The 13,333-nt window shown below is 40.3% G+C and overlaps 2 protein-coding genes across 2 annotated transcripts; one reads left to right on the forward strand and one right to left on the reverse strand.

Moving 5' to 3' along the window:
- LOC117498985 (calsequestrin-2-like) lies at positions 1 to 4,627 on the reverse strand. The gene is made up of 11 exons (XM_034151209.1): positions 4,158 to 4,627; positions 2,769 to 2,853; positions 2,564 to 2,664; positions 2,143 to 2,251; positions 1,503 to 1,576; positions 1,277 to 1,407; positions 1,155 to 1,200; positions 1,016 to 1,070; positions 831 to 931; positions 677 to 751; positions 1 to 606 (listed from the first exon to the last, which is right to left on the reverse strand). The coding sequence occupies exons 1-11, from the start codon at positions 4,398 to 4,400 to the stop codon at positions 397 to 399; spliced, it is 1,230 nt and encodes a 409-aa protein (XP_034007100.1). The 5' UTR covers positions 4,401 to 4,627; the 3' UTR covers positions 1 to 396.
- A 348-nt stretch (positions 4,628 to 4,975) lies between these two features.
- On the forward strand, positions 4,976 to 12,865 carry poglut1 (protein O-glucosyltransferase 1). Its single transcript, XM_034151210.1, has 11 exons — positions 4,976 to 5,066; positions 6,039 to 6,129; positions 6,249 to 6,392; positions 6,512 to 6,647; positions 6,748 to 6,869; positions 7,087 to 7,146; positions 7,293 to 7,392; positions 10,323 to 10,381; positions 10,501 to 10,668; positions 11,661 to 11,717; positions 11,803 to 12,865. Exons 1-11 carry the CDS (start codon positions 4,994 to 4,996, stop codon positions 11,957 to 11,959), a joined length of 1,167 nt encoding a protein of 388 aa, XP_034007101.1. The 5' UTR covers positions 4,976 to 4,993; the 3' UTR covers positions 11,960 to 12,865.
- Positions 12,866 to 13,333: the final 468 nt, after the last annotated feature.

The raw sequence follows: 13,333 nt of genomic DNA on the forward strand, positions 1-13,333 counted from the left end.
ATATACTTTTATTCGGTTCTGAATTCATCACAAGAAAACAGTTCAAGTTATTTTCTAATTAGAAGAACAAAACACTTTTGGTATATTATTTTCACGTAGATAGACACAATCCCTCTTATCTTATTTTATCTCATTTTATCTCAACCTTAAAGCTATGATCATTTTTTATATTAACATGTGGCCAATAGATCTCACAAAAACTTATCTGACTATAAGAATCTCAGTCTTAAGGAGCATTTTTTAGCTCTTTGTTTTCATGGCCTGCATTTTTATTAAACCATACATCATTTTTATTTTACTCAAACAATTAGATAAAGAAATAATTTCTCAGTAATGTGGTTGTTGCCAGTTTTGACCCAGGTCTGACCTGGCTGGACACCCACCCTCAACAGTGAGTTAGTCATCTCCGTCCTCTTCCTCCTCCGGCTCCTGACTTTCGGAGCTGTCCTCTGGGACGTAGCCTTCAGGGTCCTCCTGGTCGTCCATAGACTCATCGTCGTCCTCCGTGTTCACCCTCCCTGACAGGACGTCCTCTATCCAGTCCTCCAGCTCCTCAGGGGAGGGCAGGTCTTCATCGTTGGACATGTCCAGCCACACGCTGTCCGCCTGGAACGCAGAAAGTTAAGGTAAGAGTTAATTCTCTAAGGTGACGTGTAAGAGTTCACTCATGACTTACATCTGTGACGTTGACCACACCAATCTGAGGTCGGAACAGGTCCAACTTGAAGGTTTTTTCCCAATACGTGGTCAGCTGAAGGGGCGAGACAAACAGAGTTAGGTTACCGTGACAAAAGTTTTGATACTCTTGCTAAGCTAATGATGAGACAGACCAGAGGGAAGTCATCGGGGTCGATCCAGACGATGCTGAGCTCTGGGTTGTTGGTGTTGTCTCTGGCCACGTCTTTCAGGATCTCCAGAAACTCATAGCCATCTGAGGAGGACAGAACAGAACCTGAGCTTTGGGGTACTAGAACAACTTAAAAGGGAAACAAGGGCAAAATGAGAAGGCTGAAACCTGGATCTTCCTCCTCAGCAAACGCAACAATATGTATGCCGTCCATGTCATCCTCCTAGGAATGGAAAAACATTAGTATTCACCTTAAAACAATTATTTTAAATCATTTTAGTTGCAAACTCTTGTTAGGACTACTCACCCATGTTTCAAACATGTTCTCTGCCCGGAGCTTCCTCAAAGTAGCCCTGTAAAAGAGCATATTTTCATAAAATGTTAATGTTTAAATAAATATTGAAAAAATCCTCGAAAAATACAACAAACCTTCGGTGCTGGTTGACAAAATCAACAATGTCCATCTCTGACAGAGGCCGGCCCGGCAGGATGGCCGGCTCCTCCATGAAGGGCTCGTAGAAATTCACCTCGTTCATCTTCAGGGAGAGATGTTTGGCCACCTGAAACACACAACATGCCAGGATTTCATAATGAATCATTTCTACATTCTGCTATATGAACATTCACAACATTCATTTTGTGCCGCGAAACTTACAGATTTACTAAATGTAGCGAAGAACTTGATGTAAGGTTGAAATCGCTCTGAGGCCTCCTGAAAAGCTTTGTAGTCTGAGGAAAAGTAGACAGAGAGAGAGAGACTGATGAGGAACCGTCAGAAGGGCAGAACAATGCTTTGTTGACATCCTGCTCACATCCCAACCATAATGTACAGTATGTGATCAGGAAGGCGAGCAGTGAAACACACTCGCTTCATTTAATTTGATGATTCGACTGTATTCACCAGCAAGTAAAAGGTCTCCCCAATACAGTTGCATGCGCTTATAACTCGCTCCTGGCTCTGCTCCATGCAAGGTCACAACCAAGGACCAACCTATAACTGGATAGAAATAGGCTCCATAATGAACCTTCATGCCTCATATCGGACCAGATAGCATCTTCCCTGTCTCACTTTTCTCACTTTTTTTAGAGGAACTATAATTGCAGTTTGACCTATTAGACAGAGAACTAGAAGCTATTTAAAGGGGACTGAGAGTGCCACAGTCTGGAATCAGGTTTCCCTTTCGCATGGTGTATAACTCCATTAGCCTCTGAAACCCATTAGGGACTGTGAGGCAAGTTAATGGGACAGAGAAGAGGTGTACATGGATTTATTTTCTGTGTTTCTTAACACTAACATGAATCTTCTCCCTTGAAATAGCCAATGAGGCGGATGTCTTCCTCCATCCTCTCGAAGGCTCGCAGCTCCATGGCGTTATTGAGCATTTCTACTGGGTCCTCCAGCACCTTGGGGGCAGTAAAAAACAGGTCAGTGATTTTGACTTAAAATCTTTGAGATAGCAGTTAACTACCACTCCAAGATGCATCTGTTAACATGTAAGTGTGGAAAAACCCTCCTAATTTGCAACTCGTTTCCCCAAAATATAAAATCATTATTGGAACTCATGTGAAAATGTCACAGATTATGACTCTGATAAGAGATAGGGAACATGACATGAAAGCTTCTGTTGCTAATGAGACTTCAGCTTGAGAATTTCCTTTCTCAATTGATTCCAATATTACACATTTAAAACATATCAGGATAAGATTTCCACTCACATCCAGCAGAAACTCCACCAGTGTGTCTGCGGAGAGCTCTCCATCAAACTCAATGACACGGTCGTCCTTGAAGACGTACAAGCTGCCCACCTCTTCAAGACCTAATGGAGAATATAGCCGAGTAGCAAAGACAATAGTTCAAATCGTTTCAGGGAAAGCAAAGTCATACACAGGGAATGGAATGATGCAGACAGATGAGTCATACCCAGCTTTTTGGCTACTTTGGCATCCTTCTGGGAGTCCACCATCCCAAAGCCGATGTCTTTGTCCTCCAGGACCTGAGCTGTGAGCTGGGTGGTCACACAGACAAATGTCAGTCAGCATACGACTTATCACGTAAGCTATGCATTTTTGGTTTATCACATAACACAAACAGCAGTCCTGAAAGTCCTGTGTTTAACTGTTGAAAAGAGACTCAATAGATACCATCTTTTACTCTACTTAACTGAATGTTATTCTGTTTTCAGTGCATGACAGGAATGTAAAAGCTATAATGAAAAGGTAAAGACATGGGACGGCTTTTAGCTCATAAATGTGAAAAAAAAGTATTTCTAGTTCAACGCCAGATAGTAAAGAGTTTTGGGAGCAAGCTATAATTACTAAAATGACCTAGAAACAATCCCTAGACACATATGACACACAGCGGAGGGCCCATTATGGGATTAAATGACTTCCTGCCAGTGAAGAATGTGCAGGTGACACATGTGTGATACATAATGCAGGCAGAGGAAGAATGATGCCTTCAGTGTCTGGTTTTCCTGTCCGTAAAATGTTTTGACAGGTTAGAGTCATACGTGCACAATGGTGAGGCTGCAAGTGTAGCCCACAGGGATATAAGCTCTATGTGACATGAGATATGTCGGGGATATATACAGTATGTCACAACACACGTCTTCCATCAGTAATGGTGTCTTCTCGGCAGGATTCAGGTGCATACCTGAAGAAGTCAACGGTGGTGTCTGGGAAATTACAGATTTGTAGTAAAAGGGTGGAAAACGTATGGCTAACTATTATCATAATTGATGAATTGTTTATGCCATTTATGAAGCAAGAAGACTAAATGCTACTTGCTGCTGGTATGCTCATTGGCTAATAATAACCATATTTAATTCAGGCTGATGGCATGGAATGAGTTTTGTAGTTCCTGAATCAAACCTGAATCGACTGAAAATGTATCAGAAACTTTTAGGATAAGCGATTAATTATTTCAGTAATATTTTTTTTCTTCTAATGCAAACATTTTCAGTTCTGTTTTATATAAATGTCAATGAATTTAACAGAAATGTCAGTAATTTATGGCTGTCCATCAAACAGATGTTAAGATATTTCATCCAACTGACTTACAATTGATGACTAACATTATTAACTGCAGTAATACCAAATGAGTAAATCATTTACCAAACAATAATAAAGAAAGTTGTTTTTCTGAAATAAGATTCATCGTTTATAGGAGCATTTATAGGAGCATTGAAACACATTACAGTTATTTAAGACTTTTTCTATAAAAGAGAGAATATCAGTCTACCATGACCTTTACTTTAACACTGTTTCTTTGTGGTTCTCTGTGTCTGTGCTCTCTCCTCCTCCTCCTCACCTCCAGCACCAGCTCGGTCATCTGGAACCTCTTCTGCAGGCCTTTGTTGGCGGGCAGCGGCTCGTGGTAGAAGAGGCACAGCAGGTCGTATCTCTTCAGGGCCTTCTTGTAGTTGCGCTCGTTGATGTCCAGCACCCTGTCCTTCCCGTCAAAATTGGGGAACTCAAGACCTTCCTCAGCACAGCAAAGGGAAAACAAGCAAAGGCAAAGGCCAGAGAGCAGAGAGAGACAGATTTGGTGCATTGTTGCTCAGTAATTTACGTGTTTCCACGCTTTTTGTTTGCCGAGAAGTTAAAGAACTGCCTAGCAAAAATGAAAAGTTCTTACAAAAATGTCATCCCTATTTCCTCTGTCTCTTTCTGCTTCTCTCTATCTCTCTCTCTCCACCTGTCTCCTCCTCTCTCTGTCACTCAGTCTCTTACTTTCCTCCTCTTCTCTCCCCAACTCATCTTAACAATCCATGGACAATCATCCAGTCATCTATGCCCTTGACATACATTGTTCAATTAGAACAGAGGAACCGTGGGGATTTAATCACCCTTTAATTGTATAATACTATGCACTGGAAAATAAGATTTCATGCTTTAAATGAATAAAGATTGGTTTATTGATTAATTTATCAGACAGGCAGAATGTGTATTATGCAAAGAGAGATTGTATGAGCAGTATTCCTTTAATGAAAAAGTAAGCAAGTCTTTTAAACGTTACGGTAGTGTAACCTTTAAATGAATTTTGAAGTGCGCTTTACCGTACCGACTGCATTCAGCCCAGAGTAGTAGATCACAGATCGCCGCTTTGTTCCTCCTCTCAGACATAGCTGGAGGATAGAGAGAGAAATGGAGCGCTTTTGGCTGTGGAGGGTTTTAATACTGTTGCAACTTTGTCTTTTATGTTTGGTTCCTGCCTCAGGTAATACATGTTTTAAAAAATACGACTCATTAAACCTTTTTTTAGAAAGTGGCTGTACGACTTGAGCGCATTTAGTTTCGCTGTACCTACTTGAGATAACTTTTGATGTTGGGAGTCATTCATCACTTCACGAGCTAGCTGACTAGCCTGTGAGCTAACTCCACTAAGCTAACTGTGTTAACTTTAAGAGTTGCATTAGCTCTGGTTAAAAGTTGTGCCTACATTGACATTTTAATCGTATTTAGTTAAATGGTTATTAATTAAGACTGGTCGTTTTTTGGCAACAGGTCAGCTAAGGGTAGTTAGCTCTAACAAATGTTCTGGCTTGCTGCACTCTGTTTACTCAGACAAACTAAAACAGTAATGCTGTCTTGATATCATGTGTGGAACAGGAAATAAAACAATTCACAATTCAAGATATTTTAGGCTATTTTTTAAGTTAAAACGAAGTCCAGGCTGACCCACAAGCATAGTATGTATTTTACTCTCATGTAAATATAAACACTGCTAACATGTGACAACACAAAACTTAACATTGAGGCAAATAAAAGTATTATTTTCTATTATTATTAAGTCCTGTAAAGATAAACAGTGGGCTTTATGAATGTCAATTTACTCCTAGAAAGAATTTCTCCTCAAAAATATTATTCCTTATATATTTATTAGTATGTGTATGCATTTTAATATTTATTTTGCTAGCAAAGAGGCTGGCTCCTTTATCCTGTAACTGTTTCCTCTCAGAATTGCATTTCATCGGCTTCAGGATCCATTTATTGGCGTTTTAATATACTTTAAGTGACCTGACTTTTTCATAGTTGTATTTCTTGTTTTGTTTGGGACAGGGTCATGGGGGATACTGACACAATAAGCTCTCTCTTTCCTGATGGGATGAATCAGCCTTGGAAGCGGTAAACGCTAGGAATCTAAATCCAATATGAACTTATATTCTGACATCATTTGCATTTATTTCAGGCCAACCGTGGAAGAACATCAGAGACAGAATTTCTGATGCTGTGAAAGAACACACTCCCTGCAATCCTGTCAACTGCAGCTGCCATCTGAGGTCAGTGAGAGGACAATGTGTGCTTGCTTTTCTAGTACATATGGTTGAATCACTACTGTGCCAGTTGAATTTTTGTATTAAGAAATGTGGATTTGATAATTTTTTCTGTCGGTTTTCAGCGTCCTTCAAGATGACCTGCAGCCTTTTAAAGGATTCATCTCCGAGGATGTCATGGCTGCGACTGTTCAGAGAGGCGTGGGCACACACTACCAGATCATCGGACATAAGCTGTACAGAGAACGCAACTGCATGTTTCCTGCCAGGTGAGGAGAGACATTTCACATTTTTGTTGGACTCTGTGGGGGAAGGAACACTTTGCCCTCAAGTGTAAGCTGACTAAAAGAGAATATCTGATCAGTCTATACATCTGTTCTCTTTCCAGGTGCAGTGGGGTGGAGCATTTCATCCTGGAGGTGATTGACAGGTTACCTGACCTGGAGATGGTGGTGAATGTCAGAGATTACCCACAAGTCCCCAGCTGGGTGAAGCCCACCCTGCCTGTCTTCTCTTTCAGTAAGGTCAGACAGTAGCTTCATTTACATGTGAAAACACACACGCACACAAAGTTTATTAAATAAAATTACTGGTATTTGATATGTGTATGTTTGTTTTGTGTAGACGGCAGACTACCAGGACATCATGTACCCTGCGTGGACATTTTGGGAGGGGGGGCCTGCCGTGTGGCCCATATACCCCACTGGACTGGGGCGATGGGACCTAATGAGGGACGACCTTAAAAAGTACGATTTAGCATCTTATTTTCTCTCCTCTTTAGGTTTTAACATCAAAATAATACTAGTCTAACGATTGTTGCAGTTTGATCCACTTAATCAGATGTCTAAAAAACATTTGTAATGGCATAATTCAAGAAATTGATAAATGGAACGCCTAAAATAACAATAATTTGCAGCACAGTATCACTTCAGTGTGCTTTAACCATGTGATGTGTTGTGCTAGGTCTGCAGCTCAGTGGCCGTGGAATCAGAAAGAGTCCAGAGGATTCTTCAGAGGCTCCAGGTCAGTCTTGAGACTTGAACAAGAATCCAAATGTTTTAATGTCACTCAAAAACTCTTTACTCAACTATCTTCTTACCATAGTTGGCAGCAAAGTTCCCACCTCCTCTGAAGTCATTCTCTTCTGTATATTTCTTTGACTTTGATAGAACCAGTGCTGAGCGCGACCCTCTGATCCTCCTCTCCAGAGAGGCTCCAGAGCTGGTGGACGCAGAGTACACCAAGAACCAGGCCTGGAAGTCTGAAAGGGTCAGTACACACACCTGGGTCCATCTACACATAATGCAGGGAACCTATGGGTGCTGGAAATCCTTGAAAACATTAGGATTGTTGATATGGTGTTTCCAAGTTGTTCAAGTTCTTGGATTTGGAATCAAGTGCTCAAAATGTAGGTTATAAAGAATGACATGATTATTTGAATTAGTAACTCTTCTGTAAAATGCTGTAACCAAACATCATTTGGGTTATTATAGCACAAAAAGATCTAATTTAATAGTGAAATAATAAGTATACTCTACTATGCAGGGGCGGATCTACGGGGGGGCAAGGGGGGGCAGCTGCCCCCCCACTGTAGAGCCTTGCCCCCCCAGCTGCCCCACTAACTTTTGTTTCCCTAAAACTGTACTAAAACAAACCTACACTATTTCCACAAGCTTCTCAAGCAACGAAACAAGCATTACATTAGTTAAAAGTGAATCATTTTAAATATCATTTTAGGCCCGTTAAAAACGCAGCTACGGCCCTGCATTAAACTGTGGAGCGGCGTTCACACAGACCGCGGCTCACAGAGCTGCAGAGAGGGAGCGAGCTGTCCCAGCACCTAGGGTGGATCAGCTTCCCCTGGGAGCATTTCCCCTTCCACTAGTTTTGTTTTTACTAAGGACGAGAGCTGTAAACTAAATATTAATAAAACGCAGCCGTTTGAATCGATAGCGTTTAACAGGCGGTCGCTGTTTGGGACGTTACAAAATACTACACAGACAGCGCTAGCTGGGAGATCGATCACTTTGCTAAACTATGCGGCACGGTAAAATCCACGTAAACTACACATCACAGCAATGAGGCCAGATCAATGAAACCAGGATACATCCTTTACCGTAAAAACTGGGTCTAAACACAGCTTCCTGTGTGCGTTTTATAAATACTTTCTGATGTTATATTTATGATATGCTACTTATCAGCTACATGGCCCTAACGTGTAAAGTTATACAAGCATTTGTACCAGTGCTTTTCACAAGTGGACTCTTGCAGGCCAGAGTAGCTGGAGTGTGTCAACAACAACACAAATACATATCTGAGAAGTGATCAGGATGAACAGAAAGAGGAAAAGGAAAAGAGAGTTCACTGAAGAGACCAGGAGGGTCAGAGCAGGAGGAAGAGGAGGAGATGAAGAGACCAGGAGGGTCAGAGCAGGAGGAAGAGGAGGAGATGAAGACATTAGTGAAGAAGAAGACATGTATGTGAGGAATACAGATGAAGTGTCAGAAAGAGAGGCAGGGATCAGGAGGCAGAGGAGACTCCAGCTGGACCACATGGTATGTTCTTATTCTCCTTACATATTCCATTACAGCAGCACAATCTAGCAGCTCTTAGTATTGACACATATTGATTGAAATGTGTTGCTGCACAGGTCACCTTTAGCTCTCTGAACAGATGGGTGATGTCATTTGTGTACTTAATTATAACTAAGTACTTGACTAAGATATGGCACCACATGGAAGTCAAGGACATTACAAAATTGTAATATTTTGCAAAACTATTGTTTATTTTGTAATAAACAATTATTTACTTTTATTAATTCATATAACACAGTTGAAATGTTGAGTTTGTCAATCTTAATCTGAAAATACAAAAACTGAAATATAGGTAAGAGAAGAAACTGACACTTGCCTTTCTTTGCCATCTTTTCTTCAGAGGACTTTTGTGATGTAATTCCCTCAATGCAGATCACACATGGACTGATCCATTATTTTTTATTTACCCTCCGTAAATGGTATGGCGTGACGGGGTTGAAACAAACTGAGGGACGTGTGTCAATATTGCAATTTCATAGATAATTCAAGTATTTTTTCAGAATTTCTTTTTGATCAGTTAAAGTTGACAAGCATATGATTATATTAGCAGCAACATTTTTGGGATAATTGGCCATTTTGATTTGTTTAATATTAAATTAATATGTAATAATGCTTAGTGAGGACATGCAAATATGTCTGTCTACTACTAAGACAACCAATTTTTTTTAAACAAAAAAATATATATATTTAGTTTTACATTGTAATGCAAAACAACCTGTTCCATTAATTCATTGCTTTAAAATACATTTTGTAGTTTCCTTTCATTTAAAATTGTTGAAGTAAGCTTGGGGGACTCAAAGGGCACCCAATTGTTTGTCTGAACACCTGGTTTCTCTTGTGAATTAAGAACACTTGTGTTAGGGCATGAATTAACAATAAATAGGTTATATACAGTATAAAATACCACGTACTGTCCGCCCTCCCATGCCACCCTGGCATGACCTCTTGCCCCCCCTTTGCCACCCCATGTAAAATGTTCTAGAACCGCCACTGCTACTATGTCCGGCAGTGGCTCAGTCAGTAGGGGCTTGGACTGTGAGCCGTAGGGTCGCTGGTTCAAGTCCCCGACCAGACCTAAAATATGGAGTGTGGACTTCTACTTGGAGAGGTCCCAGTTCACCTCCTGCCCTGCCGTGGTGCCCTTGAGCAAGGCACCGGACACCCCCCTTCCCCCCCCACTCCCATTGCTCCCCGGGCGCTGTACAATAGCTGCCCACTGCTCCTAGTACTAGACTCCTTGTACTAGGATGGGTTAAAAGCAGAGGCCAAATTTCACTGTGTGTGCTGTGTGCTCTGCATGTGTGACCATTAAAGAGGGTTTCATCCCTCCCTATTTAAATTTTTAATGTGAAAGTGCTTACAGTTAACTTTAAAAAATGTGTTGGAATTAATTTAAGAGCCAGATTATAAAATATAATATCAAATATTTGCCTTATTTTGACCCTTCCTGAGTAATGATGGTTGAGTAGAAAGCTTCAGGACAGAAAAACACAGCCGTTTTTTATATTTGTACCCTTTTATTATTTTCTTTGATATTTAATCAAAAGTGAAATCTGAAAGTCTGTGATAATTATTTACCAACCTGTGTTTTCCTCTCTGTTTTAGGACACACTGGGGAGACCCCCTGCCAAAGAAATCCCCCTGGTCGATCACTGCAAATACAAGTGAGCAGGATTTTGAATGACGGACGTTTTAAGATTCACTGACTGTCTGCAAAAATAATGCTAATTTGATCTGTGGGCTATCTCAACCATCTCCCCTGTCTTTGTCTATCCGCCTGCAGATATTTATTCAACTTCCGAGGCGTGGCGGCCAGCTTCCGCTTCAAACACCTCTTCCTCTGCGGGGCTCTGGTGTTCCATGTTGGGGATGAATGGCAGGAGTTTTTCTACCCTCAGCTGCGGCCCTGGGTCCATTACATCCCCGTGCAGCAGGACCTATCGGATGTCAGGTATATTGTCGGACATTTCCTTGTTGATAAAGTTTGTGGTCAGATGTCGAGGAAAGCTGCTCCAGAGCCACTATTTCAAGGATGCTACGTCATCGAGTCCCGCCGAAGGACTGTTCCAATGTCCAGCATACTTGGAATTCTACCGAGCCCGGCGTCCTTCGTAGCGAGAAATTTCAAGGCTGCACATGTGTATCTTCCGCGGTCTTAAAATCCCCACAATGCTTTGCGCACGGACCAATTTCCAAATCTTATATCGTGCTCCATTTAAGGCGGGGCCTCGCATATGACGCACACCTGTTAGCCTGTTCCACCGTTCTTCGTTTTCCGAGGCTATGAAGGATTCTTGCCACGCTTCTGAAGGAAATGTCCTACCAAGGAAACGTCCTCGACATTGAGAAACACCCACGTTCTGTGTTTGACACACGCTGAAGGGACTTTCAGGTTTTGTTAAACAACAAAAACACCCACTGGTGAAGTAAAAATCAGAAAGTTAACAACAGATAACCCTCTCAGTAAAGAGTAGGACAAAAATAAGAAACAATTTATAAATACATTACATTAAACAATTTTTTAAAGAGCAGTAGAAGTGGAATATTGCAAATTGCAGCCTGAGTTTAAAGAAAATATATGTTTTCAGTTGTCATTAAAATGTGTCTGGCAGTGTAATGGATAAAAGCCGCTTCCACAATTATATTTTGTGGTTCTTTTGTAATATTTAAAAAGCCTGTAATCTGTGATACAAGATTGATGTATGTCAGCGCTATATAATTACACATGTGAAGGTGTTACAGTTGTAAAACCTGATAGTCCCAGACGTGTGACTGATTAATGAAGATCATAAATGTGCAGGCCGGTACTTCAATGAATGTATTTGGCACGAAAGGCATTTTGTTTTAATGTTGTCAGGGTGTGAATTCTCATATATGAAGGTGTGAATCTCCTTTGTATGCACGCTAAACGTTGATATGTCTTTACATATTCTCTCTCCTCAGGGAACTGCTACAGTTTGTCAAAGAGAACGATGACATTGCACAGGAGATCGCCTCAAGGTAACATATTTTAACATTTGTGTTTGAACTGAAAGTGAGATAACGGCGAACGGCACACTGACTGTAATTGTGTGTTTCCTCACAGGGGTAAGGAGTTCATCCTGGAGCACCTGCGGATGAAAGACGTTTCCTGCTACTGGGAGACACTCCTCACTGATTTCAGCAGTCTCCTCACCTACAAACCAAAACTAAATAGCAACTACAACCAGATCGTGCACAGAGCGGGCAGGACGGAGCTATGAGAGGCTCTGCAGTGAAGGACTCTCAAACATGAATGTAATCACACACCACAACATCATTCTACTTTAAAGGCAACATGTAGGTCCCAGATTTCACATCAAATCAAACCACTTTCCAAAAGCCGCTGTAAAATGTGACTTTTAATTGAATTATAATCATCATCTTGGATATCATAAATCTTTGGTTTTAAATTCTTTATGTCACTTTTGTCTGCTGCTTAAATATCTACAAAAGTTGTACCGATAAAGATAATAATAATAGTTACACATGCCATGCTGTTACATATTTAATGCAGTGGGAGGATTAAGCACCATAAAGAACTGTTTTTTTTGTATTGTCATTAAGTTGCCTTCTAGTATGTTGAATAATATGGGAAACACTGAGAACCATGAGCTAAAATTCCATATGTAATAATCCCTATTAATAGTAATGTAATGGTCAAAAATCTATTTGTTACACTCTCCTCTACTGGACATCTTGGGTAACTACAGCATCCCTTTACCAAGTGTCATTAGAACATGTACTTTTACTTGTTGAACAATTATGCTTAGATTTTTTTCCTTCAACATTTTATTCCAAGTGCCAGCAGTAAGCAATAATGAATATATTTTTGATCTGTGGAGTTTCCAAGAAACACTAATTGTTTTTCCTTTTGAAAATAATGTGTGTTAAGAGATGATAGACGGTGTGTAGTTGATGCAGGATCATGTTGAATATGTTGTAATATTTACATTGTAATGCAAAAAAGCTGATTCTCACCCATGTAAGGTTATTTTTGACACTATTACAGTGAAGATCACTATCAGTATGTACAGTAGATGCGACCAGAAAGATGTGAAGAGTTATCCGGTTTAAGTGTGAGGTGCAGGATTTCTGTTTTTATGCCAATAAACAGTTTCGTTCTTAAATCATTTGTCTGCAACTCTAATTTTTACAATTAAAAATGGGTCAAACCAGCTTTAAAGAGTTTTTCATCATACATGGGCACATGATGGAACTACTGTTTACTATATATTATAGGAAAAACAGTAGTCTCATATACACAGAGACTAATACAGTGTGTGTTATAAAATGTGTGTATCTCAGAAACTGCAACTGCAATCAATTGGTATCTATTAACTCATAGAAAGTAGAACGTCTGAGATATGCACACATTTGCAGTATTTAAAAAAACTAAATTGATGTTGAAGTTATGATATGAATACAATGTTAAATCTTTGTTTTGTTTTTTAAATGTCCTGACTTTGAATAATATTAAAAGTGTTTTTTTCATGTGATAAGACCGTGTAGTACCTTTCCACATGCAGCCTGTTGTTCACTCCTCCACCGCAGGGGGCGCTGTGGTTTGTGTCGCTGTAGACTCCGAGGTCAAAGGT

This window comes from Trematomus bernacchii, unplaced genomic scaffold (assembly GCF_902827165.1).
Source record: "Trematomus bernacchii unplaced genomic scaffold, fTreBer1.1, whole genome shotgun sequence".
Classification (NCBI taxonomy): domain Eukaryota; kingdom Metazoa; phylum Chordata; class Actinopteri; order Perciformes; family Nototheniidae; genus Trematomus; species Trematomus bernacchii.

What these genes read in the sequence shown, in the direction of transcription:
- LOC117498985 (XM_034151209.1), bottom strand. Translation starts at nt 4,400, where the DNA reads ATGCACCAAATCTGTCTCTCTCTGCTCTCTGGCCTTTGCCTTTGCTTG. An exon ending in TTTGTCAACCAGCACCGAAG is followed by an intron (nt 1,201 to 1,276) that starts GTTTGTTGTATT and finishes GCTCTTTTACAG; the next exon opens with GGCTACTTTGAGGAAGCTCC. An exon ending in TGCTGAGGAGGAAGATCCAG is followed by an intron (nt 932 to 1,015) that starts GTTTCAGCCTTC and finishes TGTCCTCCTCAG; the next exon opens with ATGGCTATGAGTTTCTGGAG.
- poglut1 (XM_034151210.1), top strand. Translation starts at nt 4,994, where the DNA reads ATGGAGCGCTTTTGGCTGTGGAGGGTTTTAATACTGTTGCAACTTTGT. An exon ending in CTGTCTTCTCTTTCAGTAAG is followed by an intron (nt 6,648 to 6,747) that starts GTCAGACAGTAG and finishes TGTTTTGTGTAG; the next exon opens with ACGGCAGACTACCAGGACAT. An exon ending in GTCGATCACTGCAAATACAA is followed by an intron (nt 10,382 to 10,500) that starts GTGAGCAGGATT and finishes ATCCGCCTGCAG; the next exon opens with ATATTTATTCAACTTCCGAG.